This window comes from Rhinolophus sinicus, chromosome 13 (genome assembly GCF_057876585.1).
Source record: "Rhinolophus sinicus isolate RSI-liver-muscle chromosome 13, RSI-T2T, whole genome shotgun sequence".
NCBI lineage: Eukaryota > Metazoa > Chordata > Mammalia > Chiroptera > Rhinolophidae > Rhinolophus > Rhinolophus sinicus.
In genome coordinates, this window is record NC_142513.1 from 45,148,392 (window position 1) to 45,166,562 (window position 18,171).

Here is an 18,171-nt window from a genome sequence, read left to right on the forward strand (position 1 = left end):
GTCCCTGGGGTTGTTTTCAGCATCTGATGGAGAGTGGGCGGGCCTCGGTTTGAGCCCGTACAGTGAGCAAAGATTCTTTTGCAAGTTCCTAGGCGGCTAACCAAATAATTTTACGCGCAGCACAGCTCGAGATAAATGCACGTCCCGCAACTTCCTTTTTCCATTGCATTCATTGATTTTCGTTTGGGTTCAAAGGGGTGCGCTCTTTGAGCTTGAGAAGGAGGGCCCAGAAACTTGGTGTGCATTAACATTATGACCCAGTTGTTTAGTTTTGCAGTGCGGGTGTTTTGTTTGATGGTAAAGAGAAACCAACTTTTGTTGGGTATCTCCTGTTCGGTAGGGACTGTGACGCATATTTCATTTAATTCTCAGGATTAACCCTAAAGTAGATATTAAGACTCTTGGTAGTGATTAGGAAACAGAAGTTAGATAATTTGCCCAAGGTCACACACACAGGATTTAACCTTTCGACTCTACAGTACCACCTTTGATTTTAAAGCAGTCATTTAAAAACACTGGTAAAATAGCTTTAGCCACAAGGTCTACAGAGAGGGAAAAATGCCTTACATTAACACGAATTCACATAGCCATAGTCTTCCTAACATGATTATGGAAATTTTCATAACCATGTACAATCAAAGGTGGGAATTACTGCTATAGAAAATTCATTTTATTTGGCTATTTTTTAAAAAGCGGTATTTTTTTAAAGCAATATTACTTGGATTCATTCTAGCTGACCCTAGAAACTATGTTCCTCTTAGTTTCAGGTGTACAGAACAACATAATGATTAGATATTTATACCCCTCACAAAGTGATAAGCCACCAAGTCTACTACCCCTCTGACATCCTACATAGCTATTATAATACCATTGACTATATTCCCTGCGCTATACTTCACATCCCATGAATATATATACATATATGTATATATACATATATATTGATAGTTGACATTTTAAATTAGTTTCAGATGGGTACTGTAAGTCCAGTACCCATCTGACACCCTGCATAATCTTTACAACATTACTGATTATATTCTGTGTACTGTATTTCACATCCCCATGACTATTTTGTAACTAACAATTTGTACTTCCTAATCCCTTCACCTTTCTCACCCATCCCACAATCCTCTCCCATCTACCAACCATTAGTTTGTTCTGTATCTATGAATCCATTTCTATTTTCTTTGCTCATTTATTCTGTTCTTTAGATTCCACATATAAGTGAGATCATATGGTACTTTTATTTCTCAGTCTGATTTATTCGCTTAGCGTAATATCTTCTAGGTCCATCTATATCTCTTGATGGGCATTTCAGTTGTTTCCATATATTGGCTATTGTGAATAGCTCTGCAGTAAATACAGGGGTGCATATATTTTTTCGAATTAGAGTTTGGGATTTCTTTGGATAAATACCCAAGAGTGGAATTGTTGGGGCATAAGGTAGCTCTATTTTTAATTTTTTGAGGAGCGTCCGTACTGTTTTCCATAGTGGCTGCACTAATTTGTAATCCCACCAACAGTGCGCAAGAGTTTCCTTTTCTCCACATCCTAGCCACCACTTGTTGTTTGTTGATTTATTAATGATGGGCATTCTGACAGAAGTGAGGTAGTATCTCATTGTGGTTTTATTTACATTCCTTTGATGATTAGTGACATTGAGCATCTTTTCATATGTCTGTTGGCCATCTGTATGTCCTCTTTAGAGAAATGTCTATTCAGGTCTTCTGCCCATGTTTTAATTGGACTGATTATGGTTGGGGGGGTTGTTTGTTATTTTGTGTTTTTGTGTTTTTTGGTGTTGAGTTGTATGAGTTTTTTTGTAAATTTTGGATATTAACCTCTTATCAGATGTATCATGGGCAAATATCTTCTCCCATTCAGTCAGATGTCTTTTTGTTTTGTTGATGGTTTCCTTTGCTATGAGAAAACTTTTAAGTTTGATGTACTCCCATTTTTAAATTTTTTCTTTTGTTTCCCTTGCCCAAGGAGATATATCAGTAAAAATATTGCTAAAGGTAATGTCTGAGAGTTTATTTCCTATATTTGCTTCTAGAAGTTTTATGGTTTCATATCTTACGTTTAAGTCTTTAAGCCATTTTGAGTTTATTCGTGTATATGGCATAAGAAGGTAGTCCAGTTCCTTTTTTTTTTGCATGTATCTGTCCAGTTTTCCAGCACCATTTATTAGATTGTCTTTACCCAAGTGTAAATTCTTGCTTCATCATAAATTAAATGACCATATACGCATGGACTTATTTCTGGGCTCTCTATTCTGATCAATTGATCTATGTGTCTGTTTTTATGCCAATGCTATGCTGTTTCGATTACTATAGCCATGTAGTATAATTTGATATCAGGTAGAGTGATATCTCCAACTTTGTCTTAATTCTCAGGATTTCCATGGCTATTCAAGGTCTCTTACGGTTCCATATAAATTTTAGGATTATTTGTTCTAGTTCTGTGAAAAATGTCATTGGTGTTTTGATAGGGATTGTGTTGAATGTATATATTGCTTTAGGTAGTACAGACATTTTAACTATATTAGTTATTCTTATCCATGAGCATGATCTATGTTTCCATTTATTTTTATCTTCTTTAATTTCTCTCTTCAATGTCTTCAAATTTTCTGAGTACAGGTCTTTTACTTTCTTGGTTAAATGTATTCCTAAATTGTTTTTTTGATGCAATTGTAAATGAGATTATTTTCTTAATTTCTCTTTCAGATAGTTTATCGGTGTATAAAAATGTAACTGATTTCTGAATACTAATTTTGTATTCTGCTTCTTTACTAAATTCATTTATCAGTTCTAATAGTTTTTTGTTTTGTTTTGTTTTTTTGTGGTGTCTTTGGGGTTCTCTGTGTATAGTATCAAGTCTTCTGTAAATAATGACAATTTTACGTCTTTCTTTCCCAGTTGGATGCCTTTTATTTATTTTTTTCCTGTCTGATTGCTGTAGCTAGAACTTCCAGTACTACGTTGAATAAAAGTGGTGAAAGTAGGCATCCTGTCTTGTTCCTATAAGGGGAATGCTTATAGCTTTTCCCCACTGAGTATGATATTAGCTGTGAGTTTGTCATATACGGCCTTTATTACATTGAATTATGTTCCTTCTATTCCCACTTTGCTGAGAATTTTTATCACAAATGGATGCTGGATTTTGTCAATTTTTTTTTTTGCATCTATTGATATGACCATATAATTTTTGTTTTCCATTTTGTTTTTGTGGTGTATTGTGTTAATTGATTTGCAGACATTGAACCAACATTGAGTACCACAAACGAATCCCACTTGATTGTGGTGTATGATCTTTTTAATGTATTGCTGAGTTCAGTTTGTTAATATTTTGTTGAGGATTTTTGCATCTATGTTTATTAGGGATACTGGCCTATAGTTTTCTTTTTTTTGGTAATGTCTTTGTCTGGTTTTGGAATCAGTGTAATGGTGGCCTCATAAAATGAGCTTGGAGCCTTCCCTCCTCCTGAAGTTTTTGGAATAGTTTGAGAAGAGTAGGTGTTAATTCTTTCTGTATGTTTGGTAAAATTTACCTGTGAAGCCATCTGGTCCTAGAATTTTGTTTTTTGGCAGCTTGTTGATTACCGATTCAATTTCATTGGTAATAATCAGTTTGTTCAGATTTTCTGTTTCTTCTTGATTCAGCTTTGGAAGATTGTATGCTTCTAGGAATTTATCCATTTCTTCCAGCTTGTCCAGTTTGTTGGCATATAGTTGCTCATATATTTTCTTAAAATGTTTTGTATTTCTGTGGTGTCGGTTGTCACTTCTCCAATTTTATTTCTGATTTTATTTCTTTGGATCCTCTCTTTTCTCTTGATGAGTCGGGTTAAAGGTTTGTCAGTTTTGTTCATATTTTCAAAAAAACAGCTCTTGGTTTCATTGATCTTTTGTATTTGTTTTAAACTCTATTTCATTTATTTCCAGTCTGCTCTTTATTATTTCCTTCCTTGTACTCACTATGGGCTTTATTTGCTCTTCTTTTTCCAGTTTCCTTAGGTGTAATGATAGACTGTTGATTTGTGATTTTTTTTTCTGTTTCTTTAGGTATAGGCCTGCATTGCTATGAATTTCCCTCTTAGGACTCAAAGCCTCTGATTCTTATCCTTACCTTGTATGACATTTACTTTTGTGGATGAAAAAGGGGCCGCATATTAAACCTGACAAGTTCAGGGGAGGCCAATATGGCAGGCCCTACAAATTTGCAGACCGAAATTAACCACATAGGATGATCTGAACATAAAAAATCGTAACTAAAAGTGGGCTATGGCCATAGTCACATCCTTGGCCTGTAGCTTCCTTGACAAAGCTCAATCTTTACCTTAAGTGAGCCTGTGTACTGTCTTTTTGCATCTAAGATAACATATTCTTTTTGCATCTAAGATAACATGTCAGATTAATCCCTTTTTTCTGGACCCCTCAAGGCACAACCCACAGCACCAGAGTAGGAGACTACAGAACCCCTCATTGCTATCCTGTTCCCTGAATACCATCTCTATGTGCTGTCAAATGTTAATTGTTAGCTGTCAAATGTTAATTGTTAACTATCCTATGCCCACCAATGTAAAAGAAATATGTGTCTCTCAGTTTTACTTTTTATCCAATCCCAGAGATTTCATTTTTTCTCCCACCTCCTTAATCTATCACTAATGGATTTCATGTAACCCTCTTTACATCTCCTCCTTTGATTCTACTGTATAAAATAAGCTGTAAAACTGCCATTCTCCAGAGCATTTGCTTAATCCATTGAGATTTTGCTTCCTGGCAATTGTCAGTTTGACTCAAAATAAACTCATTAAACTTCTCTACAGGTTTGGACATCTTTTACATTGACATTTTTCATCTCTACAGTAAGGGATAATTTAGCTAAGTGTTTTTATTAAATACACAATTCTGTAGTGGACCATGCTACAGGACTGTGATCAAAAAATCACCAGCATCCACAGCCTTCCTTTGCCATAAACCATTTTAATTTCAAACCCCAGATCTGAGATTCAATTCATTACATGTACAGTGGGAACAAAAGTACCCACTTCTGAGGGGTTGTGATGATTTATTATTTCTTTAGCTAATATTTATTAAGTGTCTACTATGTAATATACTAGGCATTGTTCTAAACACTGAAGATAAAGCAGTGAACAAAGTCCTTGCTCTCAGTCTATGTTCTAGTGTGGAAGAACAGCAAACCACAGATACAGATATATTAATGATAAATATGTTCGTGGAAAGCACTAAGAATAAGCCAAGGAAGGTGATCAGAATGATAGTGAGAGGGCCTGAGGGTTTTGAGTTAGTGTGCAGAGAAGGCACAGACCTAAAGTGAGGAGGGAGTAAGCCATACGGATATGGGGCCATAGGGAGGGCAGAGATTTCTAGGCAGCAAGAATGCAATGGAAAGGCCCTGAGGAGGGGTGTGTGGTGGCTGGCACACATGCCACTCACATTCCTCCTGGGTACCTCTGTTTCAGCAAGGAGGTAGTGACCCTGGAGCAGGGTGAGCGAGGGAGAGGCTAGTGGCTGAGAACAGATCGAAGGCTAGAGGCCCTTTCATAAGCTTTTGGTTTTATTTTCAGTGATATGGGGAGCCATTGAAGTGTTTTCAGCATACAAGTGACAGGATTGGACTAGTTTTTTAAACAGACCTTTGTGGCATCTGAGTTAAGCAGACAGAAGTGAGGCAAAGGTGGAGGCAGGAAAAATAATCCAAGTGAGAGATGATGGCAGCTTGGCCCAAGTGGTAAGAAGTGGTTGGATCCTGGATAGATTTTGAAAGGAGACCTGCTGTGGCATAAGAAAGGAGGAATCAAGGATGACACCAGGGTTTGACCTAAGGAACTTCAAGAATGGACTTATCATTACTACCTGAGGTGGGAAAGGTTATAGATGGAGCTGGAGGTGGGAGAAGACTTGGGAGCTCAGCTTTGAACAGAATTTTAGGTGACTGTAGGCTATCAGAGTGGATGAATAGATCATCAGATAGAGCAGCCTAGGGTTCAAGGAAGAGGTGTGGACTAAAGATACAAATGTAGGTGTCACCAACGTGGGGTGGTATTTAAAGCCTAGATAAGACCACTCAGAAAGTGAGTGTGGACCAAGAGTTGAAGATCGTGTAGGCTAGGCCTGGTACCAGCAAGAGAGACACAATACCCCTTAGTCTCTTTTCTCTAGCCCTCCTTTCCTAGCTTTTTTGTTTTTCTATTAAAAAGCATTCAGTGAGTGTTAGAGTAAAAATTTTTTTAGTTTAGTTGCTGGATTCCCAATCTTTAGTATGTGTTACTACATCACTTTAAGGAATTCACCACTTAAATTTTAAAAGTGTATTTGGGCATAATGTTGTAAAGATTTGTTGGGATTTGATGGACACTTGTCATTAGGGAGACCACTTCATGGATGGTGTAGGTGCCTGACCACTGCAGTGTGTACACCTGAAGCTAAACAATAATGTCAGCTATAATTTTATTTTATTTTTTTTCACAAGATGTTGAATACAGTATAAGGAATAGAGTCAGTGGAACTGTAACAGCTATATACGATGTCAGAGGGGTAGTACATTGGGCGGGGGGTTACCACTGTGTGAGGGGTATAAATGTCTACCTGTTACGTTGTTTTGTACCCCTGAAACTAATAATTTTTTTAATCTCAAAAAAAAGTGTATTTGGGCAAATATGAATGGTGCTTGTGATATTTAGTAATATGATCAATGAAACTGTTTTGCAATTTCTAAGTATCATTACAAAGCGAATACAAGAAGCTATTGAATTTCTAAAGGCATTTCTAATTGATCTTAAACTGTAAGTTGCCAATAGCGATCACGGACACAAATGTTGAAATTTCAAAAGTTACTTTGGAATAGTAAGCAAATCTCTTGGTTGTACATTCAGGCCAATGATCTGGGGCACGACGCCGAGAACTCAGACGGAGGGGTCCCCCAGCCCTTTGGACGGAGCCCTCCTCCCAGCTCAGCGAGACTCTTCCGCTTAGCCCTGCCCTGACCATGACGCGCGCTGAGATTACATTCGCCCTTCTCCAAGATGGCTACGGGTCGCGCCGGGGATGCTGGGCGCGCTCCCTGCAGAGCCAAGGAGGAGGCGGGCCGGGGCCGGGGCCGGTGGGAGCCCGGCGCTGATTGGCCGGTGCGGCCGACCCGCCCTGGCGCGGGTCCGTAGCCTGCTGCCGCGGCCTGGGGCTGGGATGTGAGGGGCGGTGGCCTCCAGGCGGCGGCGTCTCCTCTCGGCGGCGGCGACTGCGGCGAGGACAGCCCGGACAAGGCGAGCGGGCGCTGCTGGCAGCCGAACGTGTCGGCCGCGGGATGAGGAAGCGGACCGAGCCCGTCGCCTTGGAGCATGAGTGCTGCGTCGTCTCGGGCTCGTCCTCCTCAGTGCTGGACGCCGACTGCCGCTTGAAGCGGAACCTGTGCCTGGCGGGCAAGGGGTCGGCCGAGCCGCGCTCCGCCGCTGACGCGGGCATGAAGCGGGCGCTAGGCAGGTGAGGTGAGGCGCGGTGCGGGGGCCGTGCCCTCTTACCTGGCCCACAGGTGCGGCCCGCACGCCAGCCCCCCAACTCTCCCTCCGGAAATTACCTGTACAGGGGCGCCCCACACCTACCCTCCATCCCTTCGGTGTACTCTTCCGACCTTCTCCGGACGCCCTCCGTTCTCCTGTCAACTCCCGCATCCCTTCCCCATGTACCTGCCTGCCCGCAGGAGAGCGGTTGCCTACTTCCCCGGTGTCTTATTCTGTCCCCAGCCCCCCACCCAGCACTCCGAACCCAGCCCCGCACCCCTACCTTTCCCCAGGTGAGCAAGTGGGATCCCTTCAGCAATGGGCTGGATGAGCGTCTCTCCCAGGGATATGGAGCGGCGGGGAAATCACGACTCCGTGTAGGAGAGTGGGGTGTGGGGTGGGGAAATCCTTGGGAGGGGAAATCCCTAGGGAGGTGGGACGCGGAAGGGCAGGCGCCAGACCCTGAGAGCTCTGGCTCCGTGTGGATATTCTCCTCCCGCGTTGGACTCAAAACCAGCGCCCCTCTCACTAGATTGGCGTGTGCGGAAGTTGACCTGTTTTCCACTTCTCACTTCGCTAATTCTTCTGGGTTAACTGGTTGTCATAAGTGGCATTCTCTGCTAAGAACTGCCAGACCTTTGGGGAAGGTTAAATGGGCTGCCGTGTCCCAGGGAAAGGAAGGCTGCACCGCATCCTCAGCTGTTTGTGGAAAACCTGTCGTTCGCTGTGCAGGTGGCTTCTGGTGCTTGAAATTTGCCCACACGAGTTGTCTACTTGGCAATTTCCATAATGTCAGGAAATCATTTGGTTATGTTCTCCCTTTGCGTCGGTGAATCCGTTTATTAAAGCTGATTTCAAAATTGAGATAGTATATTTCACGCTGGCAAATTTCTCTCCCCATAAGCTTGTTTCTTAATTATCTAGCTGTTTTAGACCATATCATTTCATTCATGGCAATTTTGAATTCCTGATACTTCATGGTGTGGGAAGTTAGTGTGTTCTCAGGTGTTGTAACAGTCATTTCCTTTAGGGTCAACTGGAATGCCCTTAATTGACACTGGTTGCTTCAGGGTAAAATATCCAGACAGCCCCTAAAAATACTAACTTCATTGCCTAAAAGATCGTTAAATTTAAAATATGAATATTTGGATAAATAAGAATATCCAAATAGTTCCTTAAAAATTTCAGCTTCATTTCTTAAAAGATCATGAAGTTAAACTATGCACTCCTCTAAACATTGGTTCCCACAATGCTCCCAGAAGGGGAGGGACAGACAGTATTTTTGTTCTTGTATAAAATTATCCAGCAACTGGTCAACATCTTTTCTGAAACTAATGTGTTCTCTCTTCTGTGGAAAGTTTTATCTGCATTAAAAAGTCATGATTAGCTTTAATGCACTTTTATTAACAGCCTTGGCATAATACTTAGCTGTGTTGGGAAATTCTTCCTTTAAAGATACAAAATTGTGATGCCCAGTAATGTTTGGAGGAACAATGCTGGCCTGACACCTTCCTAGAAAGATACTGCATTATAAGGATCTGATTATTTTTATTTTTGTATGGGGGACAAAGAGACATTCAAGTGGTACTCATATTCTTTGGATAAATAAAAGACTGTTAGGGCAATCAAAAGAAAAGCAGAGGGCAGAAAGGCCAAATTTGTGTGTTACACATTGGCTTCCTTCCCTATTGCCAGTAACCCTTTCCTGGACATTCATTCTCCTTTATTCAGATCGCCTTCCCAGACCAGCACATCCGAAATAGCATTCATGCCACCCCCAACCCCTTTATTCTGTTTACTTTTTCTTTATTGCACTTATCCCTTACCTGACCTTGTAATTTCCTGCATGCTTGACTTACTTTATTGGTTGCCTCGTCCTCTACAAGAATCGAAGCCCCATGAGAGTAGGGACATTATTTTCTCCACCTCTAATCTCCAGTGCCCGCACATGGTAGGTAGGAGAAAATACTTGTTGAATGACTATCTAGGATAAGTTCCTAGAAGTGGAATTACTGGGCAAAGGGTGTGTGTTTATAACTTTGAAAGATAATGCCAAAGTGCCCTCCAAAGAAGTGGTGGTAATTTTTATTCCCTCGAGCAGTGTCAGCTGCCTCCCCCAATATTGAATAGTACTGGATATTTTGATCTTTTCTATTTGATTGATGAAAATGACATCTGATTTGTAGCTTTAATTTACATTTCTTAACTGTGAGGTGGCAATTTTTGTGTGCTTTAATAAGCCTACAATATACCTTTGGGATTATTTATTTCTGTCATGACCCTCCTTTGTTTGGGTCCTCCTGCACATTTTTTTTTAACTCTCTATTGTGTACATGTTCAAATATACAAAAATAGAGATGATATGATGAATCTCCATGTATTCATCACTCTTTCAAGCCTTTTCCATGTTTTGCCAATTTTGAATCACCTATCCCTCCTCTCCTCCATTTTTTGCAGGGTGGCTATTTTAAAATAAATTATTTCATCCATAAATATTTCACAATATGTCTTGAACAAGGAAGGACTTCTTGAAATATATATAACACCAATGCTATTATCATATTTATCAAAATTAACTATTATCTGTAATTAATATCTAACATCCAATCTACGTATGTCTTTCCAATTTCCTCAGAAATGTCCTTTTTAAGTTGCTTTGTTTTAAAATCCTGTGCATTTCTTAAGTTTATTCTTAGTTTTATCTTTTTTGTTGTGACTTAAAATAGGATTCTTATATTACATTTTCTTGTCAGTTGTTGTATTTAATAATTTTATAATTAGCAATTTACATAATCTTAGGGTCTAGGAGATTTTGCAGTTGGTTCTCTTGGATTTTTCAGGTATATTATCATGTCGACTGCAAACAATAAGAATTTTGTCCCTTGTTTTCTAATTTATATGTCTCTTGTTTCTTTCTCTTTTCTGACTGCATTGTATTTTCAGAACAAGGTTAAATAATAGAGATGATACTAGATACCGTTATCTTGTTCCTCACTTTAATGAGAATGCTTTTAGTGTTTTTGCCACACTGGTTATTTTACTAAGGAGTATGTTGCTGCTGTTTTGTTTTTAATCAAAAATGGTTGTTGAATTTTATCAAATGTTATTTTACCATCTGTGAAATGATCACATAGATTTTTCTCCCTTCACTCAGTTATAGTAGTAGACTTTATATTACTAAATCATCATTATTGAAACATCAGTGATAACTGTTATTGTGTAGTCAGGTTCTAGTTATTAATTGTTTACTTGGTAATTTAATACCATTATTTGTGGGACTAGTCTGTGATTTTCATTTTTTAATGCCATCTCTATCAAGTTGTTTTAGTGTTTTCTATAACTTTATTAAAAGCTTTCGCTTTCTCTTCTTTGGCCAGTTTAAATACTTTTGAAATGATCTGCTTTTTAAGTTTTGTTAGAATTCCTTTATAAAACTGAGCTTGTTTTTGTTTTGTTTTTTAGAAGATAGCACTTTAATAACTATTATAGTTTCTTACATTTGTTATCTCTTTCTGGATTTAGTTTTGGTGGTTTATATGCTCATAGAAAATCATTCGTTATATCCAGTGTCTTCCTCTGTACCTTGGGCTATTTCTCTAGTTTTGTTTCCTATTTTGTGTATAGTTTTCCCCCCCGCTTTTTTTCTTGATTTAGGTTAGTTAATGATATATCTAATACCTACACATGCACTGAAGTGGATTTTTTTCAAAGAAAAAGGTTTTTTTCCAAACAGAATATTTTATTTATTTATTAATTCTGGAGACCAGGATGATTCTTAGGGCTGCAGAGAAGTGGTGAGAACATGTTCTGTCTGAAGGAGGCAGCAGCTACTGCACTCTCTCTTGTTGTTGCCTTGCAGGAATGTGGGGCCAGAGTGGCCAGATCTTCCAGTCTCTCCAGAAGAGTAGCTGTGTGTGCGTGTGTGTGTGTGTGTGTGTGTGTGTGTGTGTGAGAGAGAGAGAGAGAGAGAGAGAGATCTCTAACTTTTTAAATATTGTCAACTAATTCAGGTGAAAACAACATTGGAGGTCAAAAACACCCAGGTGTTTTGTTTTGTTTTTTTAATTTCTGGACTAAAGGGTTATTTATAAAGGTAAATGTTTATCTCACTCATACATCAACTCTGTACTCCACAAGGGGAGGACCTAGATATTAGATTTGCTTTGCACATTCTCTGGTACAAGCAGGAGCTTGGCAAATGAGGGGATTTGTGGGTCTTTCATGTTCTTTTCAGTATCCCTGGAGTTCTTGGGAATATGCATTAAAGGCATAAGTGGTCTAAATTGAACCCCACAAAGGCAGTAATAAGATGTACAGGTCTGTGTGTTTCAGGCAACTAGTCTTTATACCTACACTTCCAGCTCTAAAGGCAGATCTGCTGGATGACTGAGATCAGTGGGCTGCATGGGGAATGTCATAGCTAATGACCCCCACATGTATGTACAGAACTGAGGCATCACCCTACTTCCTCCTTAACCCAAAGGAAAGGACTTCCTGTAGGGCTGCTAATGGCTTCTCCATAACCCAGAAAGGTGGGTGGGTGAGGTTAACGTCTGTCTTCTTTAACAGCAGCCTTCCTGAGGGTGAATATTAAGCTCACCCTCTAAACCTCTGCATGGTATTTCTTTATTCTTCTTTATACATTGAGAAGATGAGAGCATGTTCTGAGCTAGCTTTTGTAGTTAAAGTCTGCTTTTTTCCCATTCCTCTTCTACTCCCCCAGAGTACAGTCTGTGCCTGGACTGTGACAAGCAAGGGGGCAGGCTTTGTTATGGAGTTTCAGTCAGGGCCCCTGACTAGTCAGTCTCTTCCCAATTGTGGTTTATCTTACCAAGGCCACATTCCAATCCTAGACCCAAGACCCTGGGACTTGGGTCTTTGTTGGCATCTCCATCTTTCATGTCCTGTATTTCTGCTTGTTTCCCAGTTACTTTCAGCCAATGTGTACTCTCCTTTCTCAAGGGAGTGTCCATCTTCTACAGTAACTTTGGGCAGACACCACTCAAATGTGGGAGATATTTTTGGGTAGGTTCAAAGCTCCTGAAGACACTATCATGGAGATAGCCTTGGAAAGACTTATGGAAGATAGGTCATCATCTCAGGGTTATGCTGACAGTGATGAAGATGCTGTTCCAGACTCATGATCCTCCTACTTCTCCCATTGGAGCATGTTTCTTTCCAAAATGAAATCTATAGGAAAAATTTTACTGTAATTTGGTCTTGAAAACTGACAAGTTAAGTGAATGCTCTTCACCCAAAGATGATGCCTACAGAACTCGAGTGTCAGTGGATTTATGCTTTGCCAGAGAGCTCTTTTCAGCATGGGTAATAGGTAAGTCATTTGTCTCATCCTGAACTGAAGTGTGGAGTGGCATTGAGGACAGGGGATGCCAACACGGAGAAGAACAATAGCTAGGAAGCCTTGACTAAGATGTCCGTTTAGCAGTAAGACCCATTATTTAGGCTTGGCGCCCATTGTAGTGTCATTTGGTATTTTAGAGGAAAGCTTGCATAGATAACAACCCTAACTGAGTGTTTTCAAATTCTGTGGCTTGGGATGGGTTGCTTAACTTTCTGAGTTTGTTACTTCCTCTGCGATGTGGGGGTAAAAATATCTTCCCTGTAGTATTGGGGTAAGGCTTGGATGTCTGAAAGAGTCGGGCACACAGTGAGCACTCAATCAATGGCATCTTCTATAATAGTTACTCCATGATTATTACTGATATCATTAGTTGGAAGTATTGAGAAAGCTTTGTTAACTTACGTCAAGAAGCATTTACCCTTCTTTCTGTTTTTGCCCCCAAACTGTTAATAGTATGTCTTCTCAGCCGGTTTTCATGCCTATAGTTGTCATCATGATAAATTAACATATCTGTTGGTATTAGAACATTTTAAACAATACTGTTTGGTTATTCAACACTTTTTTTCACCTGTTCATTTAGCAGAGTTTGAGTACTTGTTATGCTCTTCTAAATGCTGAAGCTGTAGCGGTGGGTGCAGGTCATTTCTTGTGGACTTTACATTCTGGTGGGGAGACAGATGACAAATAAGTACACAGGTGCTCAGGTCCCTGAGGAGAAGAGTAGAGCCATTAAAGAGCAGCTGAGGTGTGTGCACAATTTGAGTGGCAGGATACCTCCCTGATAAAGGGACATTTGAATGGAAGCCACTGGCTGCTTTAGAGCAGAGGATTTCCTTAATATGTTGTATGTCATTACCATGTCACTGACTGCTCTGATGAGGACAGACTAGAGAGGCAGTTGGAGCAAATGAACCAGTTAGGAGTCACCTAGGCAACAGATGATGGGGGCTTAGGCCTGGGTTAGCTGTGGAGGTGAAAAGTTGCATTCTACATCTGCTTTGAAGTAGGTGTCAGTAGGATTTGCTGATGGATTAGTATGAAAGAGTGAGGAGTGACAATTGTTAGTAAAGTTACATAGGTTTCAGGTGTACAGTTCTGTATTACACCATCTATATATCACATTGTATGTCAATTCTCCCAGAGTCAATTCTCTTTCCATCACCATATATTTGATCCCTTTTACTCTCATCTACCACTCCCCTCCCCTCTTTACTAACAATTGTCACCCCAATAAACCTTAATTAAAAAAAGAAAAAGAAAGAGTGAGGAGACTTGGGATTCATCAGTTCTCTGAGCAACTGGGAGAATGGAGGTACCATGTGCTGAGATGGGGCAATTGTGGGAAGACCGTGCTTTGGGGGGTAATGAGTTTTGTTTGTGTATAATGAGGTGCTTGTTAAACACGCAAGTGAAGTAGGTAGGAGGAGTTGGAGTTCAGGGGAAAGTTAGGGCAACATCTGACTGTTAGCCCGTAGATGGTATTCAGAGTCATGACGGGGGTCACAGGCTGGGCCCTGAGCCCTGCATGATTAAGGGATGGGAGAAGAGGAGACTCAAGCCAAGGAGACCTGGAGGAAGTGAGTTAGAAAAAGAGCTAGGAGGCAACCATTTGAATAACGCCTGTTGCAGAGGAAAGAAGATCTACCATTGGACTTGGTGACGTGGAGATCTTTGGTTGACAAGTGGAGTGGTAGGAGCAAGAGCCTGATGGAGTAGTTTAAGGGTGAGGCAGAGAAAAGTAAAGCTTTTTCAAGGAGTTTTGCCATAAAAAGGCACAGAAATGAGGAGGGTAGCTGGAGTGGGAGGAGGTTTCTGACTAGTGCTGCTAGAGACGTTGGTGTGCTCATAGGGACAGTCCAGTACAGGAAAGGCTGGCTCTATGGGCACTGTGGACGTGCTTTCTCTGGGATCCAGTGCCCCAAGGCCAAGTGGAAGGTCCCCAGATAGGAAGGCAGGCCAAGGGTGCTGTGGAGATTCAAAGATTCGTTGGGGGAGCATTGGAAGTTCTTTTCTGGGTACTACTATTTTCTCTGTGAAGTACGAGCAAGGTTGCCTGCTTAGCAGGGACTCTTCTTTCTGACGTGATGTTTCAAAAATGGATGACAAAAATGCTTCCCACAGGAAGTCATTTCAGCCATGACTTGCTGAGAATCTGTGGATGTTTTGCACAGTGCTGCCTTGTTCTGGAGTAGGAAGGCAGTAGCTCCATGAGGTCCCTGCACACATTCTAGCAAAGAGGGGGTTAGAGCTGGGTTTAAGGTAGAGGTGGGGAAAAGATCAACCTGAACTAAGATCAAGACAGAGTGAGTTCTGTGGGACCTAGGCAGAATTCTTACTCAGGTTTTGCTAATACACAAATAGATAAGTTTCTAAATAGAATTTGTCTCGAGGTGGTATTTGTGGACTTCAGTTGTCTTAATCAGGTGTGATATGTTTATCAGGTATGGAAATGACCTGAAAGGTGAAAAGAGGAGAGGGTAGATGGCTATCAGTGTGAGGAGTTTTGGAAAATTAAGGCTCTCCATTTGGTCGAGATGAAGGCAGAGAAGGGATGCCAGTGAAGGAATACAAGTGCATCTCAAGAATGCTAGAATTTAGGGTTTATCTTTGAAGCTGGAAAGAAGTTGCCCTGAGCATCTTGTTTTCAGTTCTTATTAGACTTGTGGAATCGCCACATAAGATTTAGATATATTGACTGAATTATTCATAGAAGGGAAGAATGTTCAGGGATGAAGCAGTTCGTTTTGATGCTGTAGTTCAGAGCCCTAAAAGAGATATATGACTTCATCTGTTTTCTTCTCCTAATAGTGTGTACAACAAAGATTCCCTACTCTTTCATCCTGACTTGTGCCATTCTAGTCCTGGAATATCGTGTTGTTCACCTGAAAGTGGCCATGCCAGTGCTGGGTGCCCATAGGTTATTTTATTCAGTAAGTAATTGTTGTTCCAACAGAGGCCATGCTAGGCTCTGGGAATGTAAAGATAAAAGAAGACAATAGACAAGACATTGTCTATCCATTTTTATGCATAGCAGCCATCAGTTCTTAATGCTCAAATGTTTTCATGTCTATAGTAGAGGCAAAATGCAGGATGGCTGGAGATGGTTGATCTGAGCTCACATTTATCCTTTGTTGCTCTGACTTTTTTGTGTGTGTTGATTTATCTTCAGAGTATCTCATATTTTAGGCTCTCACTTCGTTAACAGGATGTAGCCATCCTGTCAGTGCATCCCTGGAGTACTGAGGTGTCTGGAGCTATAAGAAAAATTCTCATAGTTTGGGGACACAGAACACTTTGACAAGGCATGTCATGGTACAGCCAACAGGAAGGAAAATAAGAAGACTGCCACTCTAGGATATTTGATATTTGGCTTAGGGTTCCAGAAGGAAGGGATTGTTCCACCAGTATAGGCCAACACTGTAGGCCTGCCAGTACAGCCCAGGGCTTCAAGAGAAAGCTCCAGGGAGTTTCTGCAGGGATCCAGGCAGGGATCTCCAGTTCTGAGGCCACTCTGGGGGATAACAATTGCCATAGTGAAAGGTAGCCTCTGAAGCACTCTCTCTGGCTCCCTCTGTTCCTTTCTCATTTTAATTTTTTTCTCATTACAAAAGTAAAAAAAGATTTCTTAATAAAAATTTAAAACAGTGAAGATAATTGAGGAGATGGACTGCCTCTGGATAATTATTATTTACATTGTGGCATATATCAAGGACATTGCTTACATGTTTGTTTCTTCTTTCATTCCTCTAGCAAATACTAGTTGAGAGCCTACTATGTGCTAGACGATGTGAATAAAACATTGCACAAGAGTTGGACAAGTTCCAGCCTATGGAGCTTACATTCTCATGAAGGAGAGAGACAGCAAAAAAGTGGTTGGTAAATACACAGTAAAATTTCAAGGAGTAATAAAGTGCTATGAATAAAAGTAAAGCAAAGTAGTGTTAGAACAAGACAATAAGCCCAAAATGGCCCTGCGTCACCAAACCGAGAATTACAGTTTGGGCTCTCCCAGAAATGGAATCTTAAACCAGTCAATCAGGAATCCTATAATCAGCACTAGTGAGGTAATCTGCCCGACACACCCCTGGCATCCCCTGAAGGAACGTGACCTTGCAACAACCAGTCAGCCTTTTTGCGTAACACAGCTTCCTTGTTCTTGCTCCCTCTGCCTGTTAAATCTCTTATTTTGTACAGCTTCTCGGAGCTCTTATCTTCTAGATTGGATGCTGCCCGATTCATGAATTGCTGAATAAAACCAATAAGATCTTCAAAATTTACCAAGCCGAATTTTTATTTTTTTAACGGTAGGTAATGCAGTTGTGTATAAAACGCTTGAAAATGAGCTGTACTATAGTGGTAAAACATTCTTGTCTTTGCCAGGATACCCAGCTGTTCAACTATGTTCACATCCCCAATATTTTTTTGTTTTGTTTTCCCTCTGGGAACAGAGACATTTATGGATTGTTCATATGTATTTTATTAATACCTTAAGGTTTTCAATTCTGTTGAGTGAAATTACTCCCAATACTGACTGCTCAAATAAGATTTTGAAGATTGTTCTTAAGGTTTCTACCAATAACCTAAGAAGAATATAACCCAACTTTTAGTTTTGGGGAATGAATTTTGGCTTTACTCTTTTGTTCCTTCTGAATGAATATAATGAGATACTATAATGGAAGCTAAAGTATGTTATAAAATATACATTATGGAATATATCTATTAATATAATGGAATAAAACCAGACACTTTTCCTTAATAATTTGATGGTTACAATAAGGGAGGAATTGGTAAAAACCAGGTACCATATTTCCCCGAAAATAAGACCTAGCCGGGCAGTCTTATTTTAATGTAAGACCAGGTCTAGAATAGAATAGAATAGAATGGAATGGAATAGGAATAGGAATAGGAATAGGAATAGGAATAGGAATAGGAATAGAATAGATAGAATTAGAATAGAATAGAATTAGAATAGAATAGAATTAGAATAGAATAGAATAGAATAGAATAGAATAGAATAGAATAGAATAGAATAGAATACCCAGTCTTAATATAATGTAAGACCGGATCTAATCTAATCTAATATAATATAATACTGGGTCTTACATTAATTTTTGCTCCAAAAATTAGAGCTGATTGTCTACTTAAAGCATTAGAGCTGTTGGTCTTATTTTCGGGAAACATGGTATAGATACATTTTAGTAGTCTGCTATGGCAAATAACCACTTGAGCTAAAGCCGACTCCAGATATAGACACATTTTAAAAGAAGTACAGAATTTCCACTTCTGGCCA

At 40.0% G+C, this 18,171-nt stretch overlaps 1 protein-coding gene across 2 annotated transcripts in view; it reads left to right on the forward strand.

Annotated features, from left to right (window-relative positions):
* Nucleotides 1–7,034: 7,034 nt before the first annotated feature.
* Nucleotides 7,035–18,171, forward strand: part of ABHD12 (abhydrolase domain containing 12, lysophospholipase) — a 73,159-nt gene continuing 62,022 nt past the window's right edge. The window contains exon 1 of one of the 2 annotated variants that reach the window (XM_019719269.3): nt 7,035–7,502. In XM_019719269.3, coding sequence (XP_019574828.1) covers nt 7,327–7,502 — 176 coding nt within the window. In that variant the 5' untranslated portion in view covers nt 7,035–7,326. The remainder of the gene's footprint in view (nt 7,503–18,171) is intronic. The other variant, XM_074318286.2, reaches the window with a different exon arrangement.